Source organism: Zootoca vivipara, chromosome 14, assembly GCF_965207765.1.
Source record: "Zootoca vivipara chromosome 14, rZooViv2.hap1.1, whole genome shotgun sequence".
In the NCBI taxonomy this organism is placed as follows: Eukaryota; Metazoa; Chordata; class Lepidosauria; order Squamata; family Lacertidae; genus Zootoca; species Zootoca vivipara.
The window spans coordinates 16,572,291-16,593,410 of NC_142597.1; the positions used below are offsets into that span (position 1 = coordinate 16,572,291).

Below are 21,120 nucleotides of genomic sequence, written 5' to 3' on the forward strand. Positions count from 1 at the left end.
ACATGCCTCTTATGGGAAGCCAGCAAGCAGGACCAAACACAATCCTATTCCCCACTTCTGATTCCCAGCAAATGGTACTCAGAAGTCTACTCTGAGGTTCAATTCCTTGCAGCATCTCTCAGGGAGAAAATTTAGCAGTTGCCAATCAGCATAGACATTACTGTGTGATTGATTGATTGATTGATTGATTGATGGATGGATGGATTGATGGATGCATGCATGCTAGCTCTGGCCCTGCCCACTTTGGGCAAACCCCTTTTCTTTCAACAGCTTGCCTGCCACCCACTCCTGGCCAGAACAAAAAACAAACAAACCATTAGACGGAGTTGGTACAAGATGTTTATTGGCTACAGGAGAGATGGGTATCCTCCTCTCCCAGGCCCTATCCACAGAAAGGCCCCACTGAGGAATGAATGTATGTGGAAGAGGAGGAGACAAGACACATACCGGCATCTGCACAGACACAAGCAGCAATTCTGGAGAGGAAAGTCAGGCTGACAAAGAGGAAATGCTTCTTTAAGTAAATGCAGAACAGTCCTCTAGAGCAGGGGCTCCCAACTAGTGGTCCACAGACCCCAGCAGGGCCGTGTAATCCACCCAGGGGGATGGATTATGTAACCAAAACTACCACAGGTATACCAACATTTTCAAAAGTAGGGGGTCCACGTGACTTAGCTACCGTGTTTCTCCAAAAATAAGACACCGTCTTATATTTATTTTTCCTAAAAAACAACAACACTATGGCTTATTTTCAGGGGATGTCTTATTTTTTTATTAAGTATGGTACAGTTTCCAGTAGTGGTGTATGGAAGTGAGAGCTGAGCCATAAAGAAGGCTGATCACCGAAGAATTGATGCTTTTGAATTATGGTGCTGGAGGAGACTCTTGAGAGTCCCAGAAGATCAAACCTATCCATTCTGAAGGAAATCAACCCTGAGTGCTCACTGGAAGGACAGATTGTGAAGCTGAGGCTCCAATACTTTGGCCACCTCATGAGAAGAGAAGACTCCCTAGAAAAGACCCTGATGTTGGGAAAGATTGAGGGCACTAGGAGAAGGGGACGACAGAGGACGAGATGGTTGGACAGTGTTCTCGAAGCTACAAACATGAGTTTGACCAAACTGCGGGAGGCAGTGGAAGACAGGAGTGCTTGGCATGCTATGGTCCATGGGGTCACGAAGAGTCGGACACGACTAAACGACTAAACAAATGGTACAGTTTAGCCTACAAAGTTAAACTGCCTATCACTAGGGCTTATTTTCGGAGTATGGCTTATATTCCTTGAATGCTTAAAAATCCTGCTATGGCTTATTTTATGGCTACGTCTTATTTTAGGAGAAACAGGGTAATTGGGAACCACTTCTCTAGAGTCTTGTCCCAGGGCCTGCCAAATACCTGTGCTTTGGGGGACATCCTGAGATGTGCATGGACCTCCAAAGGAAGGCTCTTCTTACATTTTAGCTCTAAGTCGCCTGAACCTAGGAACACAATGCCAGCCCCAGGCATGTGGCAAAAGGCCAGCTGCCACACTTGGCATTCATTAAAAGGAAGCTCAGTCCCCCTACCATCACCTGCTCTGGTGCCACTGCCTATGGCCAGCTTGGCTGTGAACCAGCAGCCATGGGCAGCAGCCAAAGGAGAAGATCACACAGTGGCCCTTCTCTCTCCCTGGAAACAAAAGCACAATGAACCTCTCTGGTCTTGAGCCATGGAATACCTGCCCAACTCTCTCCAAGCCACTGCAGGCGTTAACATTTGCCTGCTTCAGATGTAGTCCAGACTACCCCCTTTTCTCCATGTCAGTGGTAACTGGCCACCAGACACAAGGTGCCCACACCATTTCCAAGCATGTTGTTCTTGCTGTTTTGTTCTTGTTGTTGTTGTTGCTGCTGCTGTAGGAGTTGGAACTATACCGGAGGTTTGTGCAAAAATATGGCAAGGAGGAGGAGGACCAAGTAACACCTTCATGAGTCAAGTGCTAAAGGGTGGCTGAGTTCAACGCAGTGTGTGGAGAAGCAGCAGCTCAGGAGTGTCAATCAGCACAGGTCATCTTACCCAGAACCCAACAGTACAGATAGCTGTACTCCCCACAGGCGCAATTCTCCATCCAAAGAAACAGGGCAAGAGCCACACCAACCAATGAGAAGCTGTAACATCTTGATGATCCCCAACATGAGGTAGAACCTGATCCCACACACACCATCAGAGCCCTCCTGACACCATGAAGTCCAGTGCCAAAGTTCCATTCATTGAAGAATCACTGGGATGTATCCTGTTGGCCTTCGGATGACATTCAGAAAAATATATTTGTCCTCAAGTCAGTAAGGATCCTCATCATCTGAATCCTGAACAGAATGCAATAAGAAAAGGTCAAGCAACAGAGCCAACAAGAGCCCCCCAAAAAATGCCTCACCTGGCAGAAATTTCCTGCTGGGGAAATGAGCTGCAGGATTTTGTGCTAAACAACTCACTGAACCCAGATCTGGAAATGTCTGCAAGGAAGCTCAGTTAGATTCCGCCCCCCCCCCTCTTCTCTCACACACACACATGCCACAGTGTACACCCTGGTCTTCTTGAGAAACCTCCATATGAGGATGAGACCACTGTGGGAAATGGACTGAGACACAATGCAAGATTCATGGACAACTGTGCCAGACTCTTAGACCAGGGCACACATTTGCAATGCCACTTCCTTGTGTAACCAACAGGATCCTTCAACTCAGTCTTATTTTGTACTCTTGCTGACAACCTCCTTGCATACTCTGGCTGAACACCAGCACAGGGATGCCAAAATCCTCAGCAGCTCACACCCAAGAGCCTGCCAACCACACAAACATTCATGGTCAGAAACAAAAGGGACAGCCAACTCTCCCACCCACCCAATGTTTGGTCTTTGCTTCACTGGCAAACAGGGCTGGGCCTTAAAAGACATTTTGCTACCTGACGTGGAACAGTAAATGTCCCCTCCCTAGGTCAGGGTATTTTTGTCATTTTTGGTATACCTGAAAGTGCCTCTCCCTGGGACTAAAAATACAATAATGGGTTAAGTCACAGGCCACTTGTTGCCCTTTCACAAGACCCTAAACCAGGGTTTCCCAAAGCTGTTTTTGGACTGCAACTCCCATCATCCCATTGGTCAGGGATATGTAGTCCAAAAACAGCTGGAGACCCAAGTTTGGGAAGCCCTGCCCTAAATCATTTGCCTCAGCCAGCAGCTTCACTCAAGCCTAATGGCAGGATCAGCCCTATGAAAGGGAGGGAGGGTACTTCAGATGAAGCTGTAGTATACCCCCACCCTGGACACCAGCTGTAACAGGGAATGGCCTCATTTAGCTCTCATATCCCCCTTGCAGCCCCTGCCCAAAATGGTGCACCTCTAGCAATGGCAGGAAGAAAAGAGGGAGGTTCTCCAGGGCCAGATGACTAGGATGCCTCCACCCTACCTCTCATGACTGAAGGGGAAATGGAAACAATGGGTGGTGGCTGTGAGTTGGTTTGTTCCTATGCCCCCCCAATCCACTCTGCCAGGCCAGTCCTGTTCACAAATGGCTTCACCCTTCTGACACCTACAGCGGCAAAGGTAGAAGACTTCAATCTTGGCCTCTGGATTGGGTCAGGCATGAATGGGAATTTGATGGCAGGCCCAGGATGCTTTGCCCTCCCTGCTATCTTGCCAGTGTCAAACTGGCTGTGTGTAAGAATGGCACTTTCACTTACCATACATCGCAGACACCAGGCGGCCAGCCTCTCCTTGCACTTAGGTCGCTCAGGTCTACAGGAAGAGCACAGAGATGAGTCCAGCATGTGTCTGCTTTGCCTGCCTGGCACCTGCCCACCTCAAAAACCCCAGTATAGCCAGTTGCACACCTGTGCCAGTCAGCTTGCTCTACCTCTGCCCATCCCCTCCAAAAGAAACCCAATTATCCTGACAAGCAGCTCCTCACTGGTGAGGCTTGACCAGACTCGCCCTACCCTGACCCCTGCATCTGCCACAAAGCTTCCATGGGGTTGCTGTTCACAGAATTGTGGAGTTGGAAGGGACCCCCCAAGGGCCATCTAGTTCAACCCCCTGCAATGCAGGAATCACAGTTAAAGAATCCCTGACAGGAGGCCACCCAAACTCTGTTTAAGAACCTCCAATGAAGGTGAGTCCTCCACCACCTGCTCCTCAGGTGGGCCAACAGCGGCAGACCACCAAGCTCCCAAGATTTATGCAGGAGCTGACAGTAGGAGGGACATGCCTTTGAGGCACCAGGTGCAGTGGAGTGTCAATCATAAAAACACCTGCTGATACCCTATGGAGGGTTCACAGTCTGAATCAGCTGCTCCACAATAACCACATATTCTGCTCATTATATTCCCCTTGGTCTGAGAACATGGGCATGCTGAGGGTTGGATGGGGTGGTGTCATTTATTTCCATTAAGTGACCTTGAGTACAAGCCCAGGGATCCCAACAAGAACCCTCAGGGCAGCCCTCCCCTCCCCAAATGCTACTTCTCTCTGCTTCTCCCTGGTTAAGCACAGAACACAAAGTGCTCACTCTTCAGAGACTTCGATGGAGGACTTCTTGTAGCTGCACTTCTTCTTGCTTTTCAGCACCCCGAGCTTCTTGCCCATTCGAACCAGGAGCAAGGCCACCACAATGGCTGAGGGGAGGAAGACCAGGATGGAGAGAAGCCCAGCTGACGTCAGCTGGAAGGAGGCCCCTGGAGAAAGAGGCGGGAATCAGGCCACATGTACATCAGAAGGGCAAGCTGGGCCTCTGGGGAAAAGAGGACCCAAGGGGAACACCCAAGATCAAACCACAACTGAGTTTCCAACCCACGTGAGAAAAGAAGGCAAAAAGCTGAATTAAGGAGGCATCACAGCCAGTCCGCAGAACAGAAGATGGGAGGTAAGCACATACCATGCTAATCCCTGGCCAATGCCCAAATGCTAACTGAGTCTTCCCATTGGTGTTTGAATTTTTCAGCAGAAACATGGTGAAACATGAAAGCTTAACTAGGGATATCCGCAACAGACTCAGTTTTGTGACCGGAACAAATCCATCAGCTTATTAAAGCTTAATAGTGTTACGGAATTTAAGGAAAAGAAAGTAACTTATAGAAAATAAAGCAAATCGCTTACGATTAAAATTAAAGCAGGAATACCATATAAACTGAATACTTATGAATGTTTTATACAGTAGATCCTCTGGATGTGAATTTAATTCATTCCAGGGTTCCATGTGCACCCCGAAAATTTCGTAAGCAGAGGCGCTGCTTCTGCGCACACACATGGCATGCAGAGCACTTCTGTGCATGTGTGCACGGTGAAACCTGGAAGTATACACTTCCAGGTTTGCCGTGTTCGCAACCCGAAAGTTACTTTACCCAAAGGTAACGTAACCCTAGGGTCCAATGTAATTAGCATGAACTAATTGCAAGTACCAATAGTAGAACTGAGAAAGCAATCAGAGAAACACAGACTCTGAACTTCCATATGTCATTAAAGTTCTTTGTTTTCATGTGATTATTCTTTTTTTTTCCAGCCCTCCCAACTCCCCCCCCCCTCCTATCCCTCCCTACTCCTCGTCCCCCGAGATTTCCCATCCTGTACTGGGCTTCTCCCTAATTTCCATATAAAAGATTACACACTACAATTCATATTACACAAACTATCGATGACATATAGATGAAAATCGTTTACAGTTATACTTATGATAGAACCTTTAGATATCTGAGATCAGGTTTGGGTTTTCCATTTTATCTTTTATATAATTAATAAATGGTTTCCAAATTTTTATGGTTGTTTCTGAATCTGTTCCTTTTAGTTCTTCATATCTCGTCGCTAATCTATAATATTGTAGTACCTTGATTTGCCACTCCTTTCTACTGCTACTGCATAACTTATTATGCACCTATCATTCGGTTTGACATCCTCCGGTAACATTCCCAAGAGAAACATTTCCAGACTTTTCTTAATGGAGTATTTCAATATTTTTTTTAATTCTTTGTATAACATTTCCCAAAACCCCTTAATTATGCTGCAGTTCCACCACATATGGATAAATGAACCAGTTTCCTTGTCCAGCATAGATTACTAACCCCTGGATAGATTTTTGACAGTTTTAGTGGCGTCAAGTGCCATCTATTTAGCATTTTTAGGATATTTTCTTTCAGGTCATAGTTAGGTGTGAAGTTTGAGTCACGTTTCCATAAATTCTCCCATTTTTGTATTGGGATTGATTTCCCCAAATATAATTTGTATATTATTGTTCTTTTTTCAAAATCAATAAAGATTTTCTTTAAAAAAAAAGTTCTTTGTTTTAGGTATGTTGCTTTTGTCTTGAGTTGTTTGTTTCTCGGTCACATCAGCCCATTCTTCTTCAGCAATGGGTACTTCACTTTGACACCAGTCCAAATAAAACTGAGGTGTCAGTCTATGTCCTTAGCCATGGTTCTACATTAAAATAGGAACGACTCAAAATAAACTTTTGGTTCTGTAGGCCTAGCAGGCTTTGCAATCTCCAAAAGGGGGAAAGGGAAGAAACACCCCAAGGAACTTGCCTCTCACCATGGCAAAAAAACAGGTCCTACTTGCAGGCTCACACAGATACAGTGAGTAAGCCCCACCCCTTCTCTTTTCACTTTGTACTCGCCAGCCTCTGGGGACTAAGGCAGGAAGTGAGCAGATCTGACGCTCAACCCCAACAGCCCCCAGGGTAGAATGAGGGCCTGTCCTACCATTCTCCTGAAACAGTGCATGCTAGAAAATGCAACTGGTGGAGGGTGGCAGCGGGGAGATGGTACTAAGAGGCTGGGATTTTCAGGAAACAGCAACAGTGTTTTAATGCTCTTGACAGGAAAGGCTTGGGGGAGGGGGGGAGGCAGAACCACCATGGCCACGGAGACTAGAAACATTGCTTTACCTCTCTGAGTGACAGTCAGCATAGTCTGGAGGATGTTATGCTGCACATCTGGGGGATTTTTCACAGCGCATGTGAAAGTCCCATTGTCAGCCATCGTTGGGTTGTTGATCCTAATGGAAGCATCCCGCTTGGCCACGTTTCCAACCCAGGATACCCGGTCACGGAAGGTGCCCTTCTTAGCTGGATAGGCATCTGACTGGTAGTGGAAGATCTAGAGGAGTTTAGAGATGGTGAGCACAGACAGTCGCACAGATGCTACTAGCCCAGAGATGGAAAGAAGACAAAGTCCCTACCAGAGAAGAATGGCAAATCAAGCTGTTGGACTATGCCAAAATGGCAAAACTGACCAAAAAGCTCAGGAACCAAGAAGACCAAAACTTTAATAAAGAATGGAGGAAAATATAATTTATCTGGGAGACCACTGTAAGCAAGATGAAAACATTAGCAGGGTTGCAATAACACTTGTAATGTAGCAGATACTGTGGACAAAATGGAGTGATATAAAATATGGATTATGGAACAATATGCAGTTGAAAAGATTGCCAATTGGACCCATGGAGGGGAAGGTGGAAAGTCTAGAGATTCGGAGAAGTCTCTAAATATGGATATGTATTTTGTATTTTTATAATTCTACACTTGTAAAATCAAATAAAAATTATTATTTTTATTTAAAAAAACAGAGATGGTGAGCATCACGTCCCATGACAGCCAAGAGCCAATGGCTCAAGGCCTTTCATGAGCCAATCTCACTGCAGAGATCCATAGCAACATTCCAGCAAGGTAGGCTCATGCTTTTGCATGAAGGATGATGATCTCAGGGATACTGAAAGCCATTCGATTGGTACCCCCAGAGCAGCAAGATAAAGGCTCTGCTGCGCACCTGCCACCATATACGCCTTGTGCACCAGTGGCACCTACCACAGCAGAAGTGGCAGGCACCTGTGCCACTCTGCCAAGAGCCAACGGGCAAACAGTGAAAGCACCACTCACCGGCTCCAAACTGCCCCCTGCAAGAGGTCGGTATGTCCAATCGATGGTGAGCTTCTCTGTGACTGGGGAGGAGGACTTGAACCAGCACTTCAGGATCACGGCCTCACCCACAAAGGCCTGGATGTCTGAGTCAGCCTGGATCTCGAGGGAGTAGACTCTGGCAAGGGCTGCTGCAAAATATAACCCCAAGAGATGGGTTAGTCACCCGAGCAGGAGCGCAGAGGTGTTGGCAGGAAGAGTTCCTGCTGCTCCCTCTTCTGCCAGACCCACTTTGCAGGAAGTGCTCAGCTCAGCGAAGGAACCGTCCACCGTTTTTTTCTTTTGGGCAGGCAGAGATCAGGAACTCAACAGAACCAGCCACAAAGGACTCCCAAAAAATAGCACCTTCTGGTGCTCTGCAGCCTCCAGACATAGCAAATACCAGCAGGTGGCACCATCATTAGACAAAAGGAAGAAACTGCCTTGAGCAGATGACAAGTAGCAATGTCTTGGAAGGATGGTGCTGTGGCCCCCATGGTCTCCCCCCCCCCCAAGATAGGCTGCTGTGCTCTGGAAGCAGAGGTTATCCTTTGCCTATGGCAGCACAATGTCTAACACCAGCCCCAGAGGCAGGGGCCTAAACATTTAGTCTGGGGTGGGGAGGATTGGTGTGGGTTCCATCAGAAGTGCCAGTCTCAGTGCTTTATAGACTCCACCTCAGAGGGAGGGAAATTCCCATTTTCTTTCTTGTTGGGACAGATTTTATTTTTCACTGTATCCAATGCTGCAGATCTAATTTTATTCAATGGGTCACTCATTTCAATGGGTCTACTCAGAGTAAGAAAAGCACTCAACACAACCCATCAGTGATTCTTTCAGCCTAGGACAGGCATAGGCAACCTTGGCTCTCCAGATGTTTTGGAACTACAACTCCCATGATCCCTGACCACTGGCCTTGTTAGCTAGGGATCATGGGAGTTGTAGTTCTAAAACTTCTGGAGAGCCAAGGTTGCCTATGCCTGGCCTAGGACAACGACTTCTGGGCATTTGTTTGGCTCCCCCCCCCCCCCGTTCAGCACACTTCGAGGGCCTAGGCTAGCTGCTCTCTTGAGAACCACCCCGCAAGGTAGCTCAGTCTTGTGGTCCACCATCCCTACAGGAACTGGGAAGGCCGAGCCCCGTCGCCTCCCTCCGCCACTTGGCGGAGTCGCGTCTCCGGATAGAAAATTCCCTTAGGCGGGCTGGCCGTGCGCCTCTTCCCCGGGCAGCAGGCAAAGGGGCGCGGGGCTTCTGGCCCCGATTCGCTCCCGCCTGGAAACCACGAAGGCAGCCCTCGCTGCACTCCAATGTTTCTCTTGGCCCCGTACCGCCGGCAGGCCGAGTCGACTTGCTCCGGAGGAGACCTGGCTGCGCTTCTCGCTGTTTGGCACCAGGCCCGGGCGGCTGTTCTCGGTCGGGTCGGCCACAGGACCAGAGGCAAGCCCGAGATCCAGGACAGCGCTATGTGCTTGCTGGAGGGGAGGGGAGGGGAAGGGAAGGGCCCCGCTCCCGCCTCCGCCCCTCTCTCACCCCACAGAAGCAGGAGGACCCCACCGCCAGGCTTCTTCCGCGAGAGCCCCATTTTCCTCGCCACTTCCTCGGACGACACCTGTCCGCCCAGGTGAGGCCGGAAAGGGAGGGGAGAGGCTCAAAATGGCCGCCCAGAGACACTCCCTGCACAGCAGCCGGCAATCTGCACATGCTCAGAGGCGCCGAAAAGACGCGAGTGGCGACTGCGTCATCCAAGCGCTCTGCGGCGTCACCGGCTCCACAAGCGGGATACGGAATAGTGATGTTGCCGCCGCCGCCGCCAGGGCATCATCTCTCTCTCTCTCTCTCTCTCTCTAGGGCGCTGCCGGCCCGCGTTGCCTCCCTCAGCTGAGCCCTTGCCGCGGGAAGAGGGGCCTCCCAGCTGGCCGGCTTCCCCACGAGAAGCCCGGAAAAAAACTTACAAAACAGGCTCAAAGTTCGCTTGACTTTCAAAGGTTTACAGTTTTTATTGTGAAATACAGCTTATTTACATACAAATGCGTAACCAGTCTCTCAAGGACAACTAAATTCCAGGGCCGGGCCGGCAAAGGACAAACCCGCCCCCCAAGGTGCTCCCTCCCTCCCCTGACCACTTTCCATATCCAGAAGCAGACCGGGAATGCTTGGCAGTTTACTCGGCGGCCCAGGACGACCCCCTGCGCCTCTGCAGGGCAGGCTGGCGGGGGAAGGAGCGTGCCGCATATCCTCTAGCAGAGGGGGAAGGGGCTCTACAGATGTGACCTCGCCCCCTCCCCAAATAGTGGGGCAAGCGGGACTGAACTGGCCTAGTTTAGAGCGCTGAAAGGCAGTTTCTGAACAATAAATATACAGCGCAGAGGGGGGCTGGCTGAGGCTTCCTGAAAAGCCTCCAGTCCTGAAAGCTGTTGAATTGCAAATGGCCCTGGGTGCAAATTCTGAGGGAGGAGGGGTTTGTCGCAGCATTTGGACAAGTCAGTTTGCATCTCCAGAATTCCAGGAGGAAGAGAATCTTGGCTTGCGCCTGGGGTGCAATGTGTGCAGGGAAAGGGATGGTGATGGCTCACTGTGAAGAAACAGAAACCCAGACGCCCCACCCATCATCAGCTTCTTTCTTCCTGGGCTCATAATGTTGACCAGCCCTACAGTTATTGGAGCTACTGTGGATACTGAACTGCTGGTGATAGGATGATTGGAGCACTGTGGGCTGTGACTCTTGAGCAACACCTCAACTGGCAGAGCAGGAAAATCTCAGGGTTGTGGGTTTGAGCCCCACCTCGGGCAAAAAGATTCCCACATTGCAGGGGGCTGGACTGATTGTTCTTTCCAACTCTATGATTCTATTCTCTGCTTAACAGTTTAGCTGTGGAGGGGTAGGGAGGGCTTCTCCTATGGGTACAAATAATTTATTATTATTATTATTATTATTATTATTATCCTTTAAGCCTCAGGAGTCTAGCCAGGCTGAGCTCCCCAAAAACTTAGAAAGTTGGACTGTATTTGTGCAAGAGTGGCATAGTCCTAGTTGAGAAAGAGGCTGTGTGTTGGAGTCTTCGCCTTTTCTGACAGTTGTTTGCTTGGAATAATTCCCCACAGATATGCACCAGGTCAGGGCTGGGGAGCCACCCATGACCCCTCCAGACACACACTATAGCATCACTAGGAACCGCCACACTCTGCTATAGGCCAAGCCTTAAGGTCTTTCCACCAAGAGCTGCAGCCTCAGAGGGCCTTTGAAGATAACAGTGGTGATGCACTTCTCTAAGGCAAGGGAATCAGGGACAGCTGTCTTGTGGCATCCGCCATCTCTGATCCAGAACTCTGAAGAACCAGCCTCCAGCTCCTATGGGGGTGGGCAGTAGACCTGTGAGGAGAACAGACAGGTACACAGGTTATTCTTAGGCTTCATCCCTGAGCCTGAGGGCAATGCTGGAAAGGGTGATGGGTTCAACCTAGGCCAGCAAGGGCAACACTGCAGGGGTGTGCCAACAAGTTGCATAAACAGGTTTCAATTCCTCTTTCCGCAAGGTATGTGACAATGTTCTCTGCTCCCTCCAATTTTATTTTATTCACTTAAAGTATTTGGATCTTGTCGGTCAGCCAAAAAAATGCTACCAGAGTTGTTTACAGTGATCAGCAATAAGATAGTCCCTACCCTCAGGTTTAGAGTAAAAATGGCACAACACTAAAGGAAAAGGAGAGTGGAGGAAAAAGGAAAAAGCCAAACTCAAGCACAAGATCTTATTTAAAAGCTCCTATAAGTGCTCTTTCTTGTGGAGATAGGGGAACATAGGAAGCTGCCTTATAGAGAGTCAGAGCATTGGGCCCTTCTAGGTCAATACTGCTTGCACTGGCTAGTTGTAGCTCTCCAGGGGTTCAGACAAGGGGTCTTTTTCCAGTCCCACCAGGAAATAGTGCTAGGGATTGAACTGGGACCTTCTGCTTGCAAAGCAGGTGCTCTGCTACTGAACTGTGGCCAGGGCCGTTTTAAGCGCCCCTGGCGCCGTGGTGCGCCGAATCTCTCCGGCACCCTCCCGCCCAGTTTCCCAGTGCGGTGGGTGGGTGGGCGCAGCGTGGCTGCCACAGGCGCAGCTGCGTGTCGAACCGGCGGACTGGCCGGCCAGCGGGCGGGCGCAGCTCGTGGCGCCCTCCTGGCGGGCCGGCGCCATGGTGCCCTGAGCCACCGGGGGTCTACCTAGAGCCGGCCCTGGCTGTGGCCCTTTCCCCAAACATTTAGAATGGCTAGATGGAGACACCTTCCGCTGGGCTTCTGCTGACCCACCTTGGACTCTACCACCCACTTGGTAACAGAAATGCCTTCTGGAGAAAGGGGCAAAGCCAAAGGTACCTACCGGGCACATTAGGCTCCCTCTTCTAGCAAGTGCTTCTCTGTCTCTTTCGAATTCTCCTTCTCTGACCTGTTATCAAATGCAACAAAAGCAGTAGTTAGGGAGCCAGCCAAGTTCTCTGGCCTCGGGGTCAGGGAGGAAAAAAGAGGCTGCTGTGTAAAATGAAAGGCAAGAGTCCCTCCTGGATTTGGGAGGCAGTGAGGAGCAGCAGGAGGGCCCACCCCAGCCTAGAAGCTAGTGAAGCTCAGCTGTCCTGGGTCCTGCCAAAGTCACAGTCCTGATCCACTCGGTGCAGCGCTCACCGTGTAGGTCACAAGTCTGTGCTAGTAACACAGCAAATGTGCCCCACTTGCAGGCAGTTGTGGAGCAACTCAGTTCAGTTTCTGGCCCGACTTTTCCTCCACTTCGACACAAAGCCATCAAAATGTTTTGCAATGAATTTCCTTCGCCTTGTATACGTAGCAGATGAACGAGGTAGCAGAATGGTGTGCACCACACTGAAAACTGTAGCTGCAGGATGTGGGTCCCAACTTTAAATGGCCCTACAATGAAAACTGCTTGCGATGGAAAACTAGCACAGCTGTGAGTGGAGTGGAATAGAACTTTTCTCCCCAAGTGGGCTAAACTTCCAATGGCAGGGAGGTTTTATTTATCTATTACAAAACATATTTATACAGCTTTTCATCCTTTTGTAACTTCGGGTGGTATGCAGTCAATAATCATTTCAACCATAAAGCAATAAACACAGTTCATAAAACCAATTGACAGCAAACACTTTTGCGTGGGGCTGAAAAGATTTCATTGTTGGCACCAGGTGAGCCTCTCTTGGAAGGATGTTCCCCAGCTGGGAAGCCACCACTGAAAAAGCGTTTTCTTTCATTGTTGAGTACCAAATAAAGGAGACACCCGAGTGAAAGTTTTGGCTGAAGACCTCAAGACACAGGCAGACCAATATGAGAAGAGTCATCCCTTCAGGAGTCTGGATCCTAAGATGTTTAGGAGGAGTTTTTAAAATGCAGTCTGTTTAGAAGTGATGAATATCACTTCTAGGGCTGCTTCCATGGTCTCCCACATAGGCTCACTTCATTCTGCCACATGTGTAGAGACTTGGCCTTTTTCATTTTAACTTCTCTGGTTCACCAGAGCCTGTCAACAACCCGGCCCATTGGCACTTGCCTGTGACCCATTAAAGCTTTATGGGATCCAGGCAAGTAAATTCTGGCACTCCTGGTTCCATTACTTACTGATCCCAGCCCCAAACCATCCCTTGCTCTATCTCTCAAGGCTGTGTGGTCATCTTCATCTTTTTTTGAAGAGAGTGATTTACCTATATCAGTGAACAGTTGGTGTCCATTTTCTGTGACGGCCAAGAGACCAGTTGTGGTTCCCACAAGGCCAGGCAAATTGGCTCTAGCCAGCTTCCTTACACACACACACACACACCACACACACACTTACAGTTCTGTCTCCTCCACTTCTGACTCCATATCTCCATGCCTTCTCTTCCGGGAGCGGCAGATGACAACCACGACAACGATGACAATAATCAGAAAACAGACAGCGCCGATAACGAATGCTAGGATGTGGATCTCTGAGAAAGTCACTGTGCAGGGATGAAAGGCATGTTGGGTGTGCAAGAGGGAGACAGTGGCCCCTGTACCCCAGAAGCACTGGCGACTGAGCAGCCCCTCCCTCCCCCAGCAACCCCACCCGCACCCTCCCCCCGAAGTCACAAACCTTTCGTCACCACACGTAGCTGGATCTCGCCAGTCGGACCGTCCACATCGGGCGGGTTCCTCACGTGGCACTGGAAGGTCCCGTTGTCACTGGGCTTGGTGTCCCAAAGGATAATGGAGCCATCGTTCCTGTGGATGTTGCCATCCCATGTGACTCTGCCTTTGAAGCGACCTGATGTCGGCGGGAAAGGCTCCTCACTGTAGTAGAAAACCTAGGAAGTTGCAAGGAGAAGCCCAGCTATCATGCCTGCCACTGCTGGTGTTAAATGACAGCCACTTTTCAGTGACCTCAGTCCTCTGTGGATAGCACCTCCCACTTCTGCAGGAGATTTTTTGAAACCGGAGGAGCCAGGAGGTTCTCTAAATGAATATACTCCTGGGAATGGGTGAGATTGACTGGTCAGGTCTGGCCCAGCCATGCAAAAGAGTGAAGCAACTTCCTTCAGGCAGCACCAAGAGTGGGAGAGGATTTGTGTCTGAGTGGTACAGCAAGACTTTTCAAAGTGTGGGTCCTGGCTAGAGAGGGTGAACACCTGTTTAGCTCTCTGCCTTAGGCAGCAAAATGCCTTGGGCCAGCCCTGCCAACAGTGGTGAACTGCCCTTGATTAAGCCGATCTCCAAAGAGGGATCTGAACCATCTTCCCATCAGGGACTGGATTTTGTTGCATGGATGTCAGCTGCAGCTATTCAGAGCAGAGACATTATAATACAAGCCGTTTTCAGGATCTGTAAACATTTGATCAGCAAGAGCCACTCACAAGTCCCACTTTATTGGGCATGATTGGTCTCTAGAGCCTCATGGCCATGGTACAAGGTGACACCCACTCACTCCCCTTTGCTCCACGGGGGTGCAGGGTGCTTATTCAGAGCATATTGGACATGGGTAGAGGCAGGTGGTGAGAGGGTTGCAGAGACTGGGCTGCAAAACTCCCAACTTCACAGGGAGGTTTATCAGCTGCTCAGGATCCTCTGGAGGCCCAAGCACCAAACTGGGGCCACAACCCTGGGGAAGAGCCCAGGTCATGTTCAATGAAAAGGCTGCAGAGATGAACTTACAAACTCAGATCTGCCAGGTTCCTCAGGCTGGAAGTGCCAGGACACTGTCAACTTTGACCCGACTGTGGAATAGCTGCGGAAGGTGCATTTCAAGCGCACTTCTGTCCCATTCAGGACTTCCAGGGACTTAGGAGTGTAAATGTCCACAGCTGACACAGGCCAGAGCACTGGAGGGGAAAGAAGCATAGAAAATGAGCCCCTACAGGACACACACACACACACACACACACACACACACACACACACACACACGAGTGTCAGCATTCTAGCTTAGCACCAATAATCTCCCAGAGCCAAGAGTGATGCCCTGGCTAAACCTTCCTTGGGATGATTTTGCGCATCCTGGGTGACACTCTGCCCTTTTGGTGGGTTTAGGTCTAGCTGGAAGGGGAGGGCTTCTCAACTGCCCTGAAAGATGGCAAGTTGGCTGGGCTCAGTGCCCTGCCTGGCTTCAGCACCTGAAGAAGATGGGCACCTGCTACATACTGTAAGCATTGGGGGGGGGGCGACTTTGATCTCTCCTACCTGCAGCTGTCAGGCAGAAGAGGCTACCCCAAAATAAAATGAGTTTCTGCTTCCAGTGTAGCAACTACTCTTTGGAAACCCCTCCTGTACATAACAGGCAGGCAGAATATTTACTGACTTTTTGGTACCTAGGGAATAAGTTCCTTTTCCAAAAAGCCTTTTAAATGGAGATTTTCACCCCCGTTTTTATGTGTACTGGGTTGAGAATGTATCTATGTTTTCATGCCCTGTTTCCCCTATTTTAAGACGTAGTCATAAAATAAGCCATAGCAGGATTTTTATGCATTCAAGGAATATAAGCCATACCCCGAAAATAAGACATAGTGATAGGCGCAGCAGCAATGCCGGCCGCGGCAGGAGGAGGAAAAAAATAAGACATCCCCTGAAAGTAAGCCAGTGTTTTTTTGTTTGTTTTTTGAGGAAAAATAAATATAAGATGGTGTCTTATTTTCGGAGAAACACGGTGGTTGTTATTTTTATTGTTAAGTCACATGGGGATGTTTTAGGGAAAGCAATTCATAAATTAAGTAAAAAAACAAAACAAAACTGAGCAGTAGCTTTGGACACTGGCTGCTCTAGAGTAAAGGATTCCCATGCCTAAAATCCCCCCCCCCCAAGCTGGCTTGTGTTAGTCAATGGGCTGCTGGCTGCCCTTCTCTTTCTCCAGCTCACCCTGAGAAGCTCCTTAATTTCAATCTTCAGGGAAAGGGTCTCTGCCCTTACCCAGATGCCAAAGGTTGCAGCCTCTATTTGGATGCTAAGGCACTCATTATCTGCTTAGGGCACAGGTGAAATGACACCTGGGAATCACCATTCCCTTCCCATTGACCAGGATGCAACAAAGGCAGGATATCGATGCACAAAATAAAATGAAACAATACCGTATTTTTCGCTCCATAAGGTGCACTTTTTCCCTCCTAAAAAGGAAGGGAAAATGTCTGTGCATCTTATGGAGCTAAAGCACTGGACGGCAGCGGGATCCTTCGAGCCTCTGCCACTGGAGGGATGCCTCTGCCACTGGAGCCATGGCTCCCAGTGGCTGGGGCGGGACGAGCAGCCCGAAAGTGGGCTGCTCCTCCCTCAGCTGCCACTGCCAACAGCAGCATTGATTCAGAATATTTCTTTTCTTGTTTTCCTCCTCTAAAAAACTAAGTGCGTCTTGTGGTCAGGTGTGTCTTATGGAGCGAAAAATATGGTAAATAAAGCGGCTTTCTTTTAGAATATTGAGGACACAAGTTGGGCAAAGCCAGTACTCATGGGTGGAAGGTGGTAAGGTCCCCAAAGTGGTCTCTCTGCCCTTGGGCAGTAGCTGGACCACCTGATCCATAAATCCCTAGGCTGCCACCACCACCCTCGTCAGGTTGGAGGAAAGGCCAAGAGCTGCCTCTGCAGAAGGAGGAAGAAACTTCTGCCAAGACCTTGGCTCTGCTTCTCCTCTAAGTGATTCATGGTAAGGTAACTCCTTATGATAGAAATGCTTGATTCCTACATCCGGCTTACAAAACACGTGAGTTGATTCTGTGTCCACAGCGAATGAACTCTGTGGCTGTGTGATGCAATGGGTAGAGCGCTGGGCTTGGGCATGCTAGGACACAGGCATTGCCAGGCTGGTCTTGCATAGAATGCTGCTGCCTTCTGGCCTCGATTTCCGGCATGGAAAAGGGGAATGGCGTGGAAAGCGAAACAGTGAAAAAACCAAACCTGCCAAGTGTCTCTTGTTAAAAGTGCTGCATTAGGGAAAGGTGTGAAGGTCTGTTTTCTCAAGGGAGGGAAGGAGGGTCTCCAGAGAAGCCAAGCCCTTGCAGGAGAGGAAACTGATCCCGCATTCCCGCATTGGCCTCCCTTTATCTCTCAGTGGAGCAGAGCACAAACATTCCTTCTTTTTGGCAGAGCCCTCCAGAGGGAGGGGAAGGTTGGCAGGAGAGGGGGGGGAAACACACAGAATAAACAGGAGCTCAGGACAATACTTTCACCGGAGCCCCTGTTCAATCACACCAGGGTAAACCGTCCACAATCAGCTGGAGTTTGACAGCTGGAGAAAAGCAGAGTTGAGGCCACATTGTCCAGGTACAGGCAGGCAATAGCAGCCCAGCTGGCCTGAACAGAATGAGACCACTGCTGGCCATCCCCTCCAGGCCCTGGGCCCTCTGCTGGGCACCCCCACCTGGTGATTCTCATAGGAGGCCAAGGAAATGGCAGTGGAGGGGAGTCTCTCTCTTTCTCTGTGCCTGGAAGACACCTCAAACCTGTTTGTCCAAGAGCGCCTGTGAGCTCCCCACTGTCCGCACAGCCCAGAAAGTGCCTGGCTTGGGCTGGCCTGCCAGCTTGCTTTGGAGCTCTTGCCCCTAAGAGCAGAGCCCAGGGCAGGGATTGACAAGCAAAGGGAGAGAAGAGCAGGGCTGTAGTCCTTACCTAGCAGCAGGAAGCCCACCCAGCTGGGGCCAGGCAGCCCCTGGGAACAAGGTGCCATGTCCACAGCCGCTGGGACGGTGGAGAGGAGGCGGACTGCTGCAGCAGAGTACAGCCACTCCTCTCAGGTGCCCTTCTGGCACGGGACTAAACAAGGTGGAGCCAAGAGGGCTCTCTGCTTCTCCTCCTCCCCTCCCCTCTCCCTCCCACAGGCCAAACCAGGAAGCCTCTCCCAGTCTTGCTGCTGTTACAGCTGAGACTGCCTCCACCCTGACTTCCCTGGGGCAGGCAGTGGTTTGCAGAGAGGAACTGGGGCTGTAGCTTGACTGCACGTAGCACTCCTCAGTGTGTAGGGCTGGTTGTGATTCGTCAGGGGAGGCCTAGGCCCTCTCCCACATGCTCAGGACCTCTCCCTTTCTGCTAACTTCAATTCCTCCATAGCTGAGCAGGGGGTGCTTAGCTCCCACGACAGAGGGGGAGGAGAGATTTCCATTCTCCCTTTTGGCAACTACCTGATGATCAGACCAGGAGCAAGCAGGCCACCCCGTTAAGTCATGGCAGAAGCAAAAGGCTAATGCTGGTGCTCTGTGTATGGTAAATGGCCTTGCAAAGTTCTCCACCCTGTTTGTGGTCAGAGGAACTAGGAGAACATAAGAGCCCAGCTGTGGGGTCAAGGCAGCGGCCCATCCAGTCCAGCATCCTGTTCTCATAGTGGCCAACCAGATGCCCATTATGGGAAGCCCACAAGCAGGACTTGAGTGCAACAGCGCTTTCTCCTCCTGTGTTTTCCAGCAACTGATAGGCAGAGGCATGGTGCCTCTGACGGAGGATATGCAAACTACGGTAGCCATCCTGGCTAGTAGCCATTGGTAGCCTTATCCTCCATGAATTTGTCTACTCCTCTTTTAAAGCCATCCAAATTGGTAGCCATCACTGCCTCCTCCTGTGGGAGTTTCATAACTTAACTATGCCCTGCATTTTTTCTGTCCTGAAATTCTAATGTTATGAGATGGGGGGGGGGAGGAATCTCTGACCACTTTCTACTTTCTCCATACTATCCAAAATTGCAACACATCTATCATGTGTCCTCTTACTCAGAGGAGTTACCATTTCCCTGGAGAGAGAGAGAGAGAGAGAGAGAGAGAGAGAGAGAGAGAGAGAGAGAGGGCAGTGAAAGTTGCAGCATGCGGGACTTTTTAGTTTAATGTGCCGCAGATCAAACCTTGTTCCAAGGCACAGGGATGGTGGAAAAATATGTGGAGAACATTCTGAAAAGTGGCTGCCTTTTTTTCTAAGGGTGTGAGGGGGCGGGAAATAGATCTTGGCCACTTACTCAGAAGAAAAATGTCTTCTGAGGAATTTCAGCTCAGCCCTAGTGAATGCCTTCCAACCTTAATGCTGCTGGGATAAAGAATTTAAAATGATTTGTTGCAAGTGATCAGTAAGAATAAGGATTTCAAGGAGCTCCAGGGCAGATATCAAAATGAAAGACAGAGGCAGGGAGATCTTTGCTGGCGGGGTGGACAGAGACAAGAGGGAAGCCTTCACAATGACAAACTCTGAAGCCTGAGAAGCATGCATGTGTGTATTGAGGTGGGGGGGTTTAATAGGGTCTTTCCTTCCATCACTATCTGTGCTCTGAGGGCAAACAGTTAGTTTGTGGCTTTGCAGTGAAGATGGGAAAGCATTTCACACATGCTCAGAGGCTCTCTCTTCCCGTGATGAGCCAAGCCCAGCCTTGCAAGCAGGTTCTGGAGCAGGCACCTGTTGGTGTCTTATGCACCTTAGGCCAGGTCCAAATAACAGGTGACATGACCACGAGCACAGGGGCAGCTGAATCAGCCTACAGCAGCCCTTCCCCACTCCCAGCAAAGCTTCCCTGCCAGTCCAGGCCGTTGTGCCTTCCAAGAGTGCAACAGAGCATGGATCGTGGCGCCGTGAGGCTTCCTTCTCTGGGGCTGTGGGAAGGGCATACAGCTGGGGTCAGGTCTCAACATGCAGCAACAGCAGCAAGGATCGCTGAACAGGTTCCTACTCTGGTGATGGGAGGGAGTTGGGCTGGCCCCACAAAGGCACTTTGTACTTTCTGGTCTGGCCGAAAGCTGATCCGACAGAAAAGGATGGATTGCATTTGAGCCGGTTTTCCCTTTGTCTGGCCTGAGAAGCAGCCATCAGAGTCAGTCATCGCAACCTGGATTGGACTGTCAGCTCAGAGAACTGCACCAGCTACTTCTCCGGACTTTTGAGCCCCCAGTGCTCTGCACTCCCTTCTAAACATTCTCTAAATATCCCCTAAATATCCTCTAATTATGACCATGCAGTGTGTGCAGCAAGACTACTTGGGAACAAAATATCCTCCATTCATGTTATATTGATGTCACCTGGCTCCTGGGAGAGCTTTCCCCAGGGAGATCTTATTGATTCCCCGCCCCCCCGCCTCAGATAATTAATCTAATATCCTCTCTGCCTCTGCCCTCCTCCCCATCCTGTGGATCCTTTACCACAGAGAAGAAAGCACACATCCCAAATGAGCTGGATTCAAAGGCAAGAGGAAGCTGCTGACAGGGGAATCAGAATAATTTTGCAACAGATGCAGCAGGCAAAAGGGGACCCACAAGGTACAGCATCCTATTCTCTCAGCTGCCAACCAGATGTCCCAAAGGGAAGAAGACCACAAGGAGAAACTAAGTGTCACAGCCACACTCTCAGAGTCATTGATTGTGAACCCCAAAAAATTTGCAGTGCCAAAGTTTTGTAATAGTTTTGTAGTGTTCTGCAGAGCAAACCCCATGTTTTGCAGCAACCAAGCTCAAACTGGGGGGGGGGTCACAGGTATCACCCCAATACCCAACATGGTCTGATTCACTTCAAACCAGTGCCAAAGTTTTGTAATAGTTTTGTATTGTTTTGTAGTGCAAACCCCACATTTTGTAGCACACCCAGGGCTGTCTTAAGCGTATCTGGCGCCCTGGTGCGAAGATCCCTCCGGCGCCCCCACCCCATTTCCCGGCATGGCTGTCTGGCGGGCGCAGCGCAGTGCCCCCCTAGCGGCCCAGCACATTGCGCCACCCAGCCTTGCCTTAGAGCCGGCCCTGAGCACACCCCAAACTGTGAAATTGA

At 49.9% G+C, this 21,120-nt stretch overlaps 2 protein-coding genes across 3 annotated transcripts; both read right to left on the minus strand.

The window, feature by feature from the left end:
• Positions 1-326: 326 nt before the first annotated feature.
• On the minus strand, positions 327-9,867 carry MPZL3 (myelin protein zero like 3). 2 transcript variants are annotated; one of them, XM_035139341.3, is made up of 6 exons: positions 9,450-9,867; positions 7,902-8,071; positions 6,912-7,122; positions 4,542-4,707; positions 3,718-3,772; positions 327-2,345 (listed from the first exon to the last, which is right to left on the minus strand). In XM_035139341.3, the coding sequence occupies exons 1-6, from the start codon at positions 9,499-9,501 to the stop codon at positions 2,319-2,321; spliced, it is 681 nt and encodes a 226-aa protein (XP_034995232.1). In that variant the 5' UTR covers positions 9,502-9,867; the 3' UTR covers positions 327-2,318. The 2 variants fall into 2 exon arrangements, with proteins under 2 accessions (XP_034995232.1, XP_034995234.1); XM_035139343.3 differs by having other exon boundaries at positions 7,902-8,068; positions 9,450-9,804.
• A 24-nt stretch (positions 9,868-9,891) lies between these two features.
• On the minus strand, positions 9,892-18,134 carry MPZL2 (myelin protein zero like 2). Its single transcript, XM_060268613.2, has 6 exons — positions 18,004-18,134; positions 15,067-15,233; positions 14,012-14,222; positions 13,733-13,877; positions 12,278-12,343; positions 9,892-11,289 (listed from the first exon to the last, which is right to left on the minus strand). Exons 1-5 carry the CDS (start codon positions 18,059-18,061, stop codon positions 12,286-12,288), a joined length of 639 nt encoding a protein of 212 aa, XP_060124596.2. The 5' UTR covers positions 18,062-18,134; the 3' UTR covers positions 9,892-11,289; positions 12,278-12,285.
• Positions 18,135-21,120: the final 2,986 nt, after the last annotated feature.

Coding starts and splice junctions, on each gene's coding strand:
- MPZL3 (XM_035139341.3), bottom strand. CDS start 9,501: ATGGGGCTCTCGCGGAAGAAGCCTGGCGGTGGGGTCCTCCTGCTTCTG. Junction 7,123..7,901: donor CAGGGGGCAGTTTGGAGCCG/GTGAGTGGTGCT, acceptor AAACTCCTCTAG/ATCTTCCACTACCAGTCAGA. Junction 2,346..3,717: donor CCTGGTGTCTGCGATGTATG/GTAAGTGAAAGT, acceptor CATTCTGTTCAG/GATTCAGATGATGAGGATCC.
- MPZL2 (XM_060268613.2), bottom strand. CDS start 18,061: ATGGCACCTTGTTCCCAGGGGCTGCCTGGCCCCAGCTGGGTGGGCTTC. Junction 15,234..18,003: donor GGTGGGCTTCCTGCTGCTAG/GTAAGGACTACA, acceptor TTTCCCCTCCAG/TGCTCTGGCCTGTGTCAGCT. Junction 12,344..13,732: donor GAAGTGGAGGAGACAGAACT/GTAAGTGTGTGT, acceptor ATTTGATAACAG/GTCAGAGAAGGAGAATTCGA.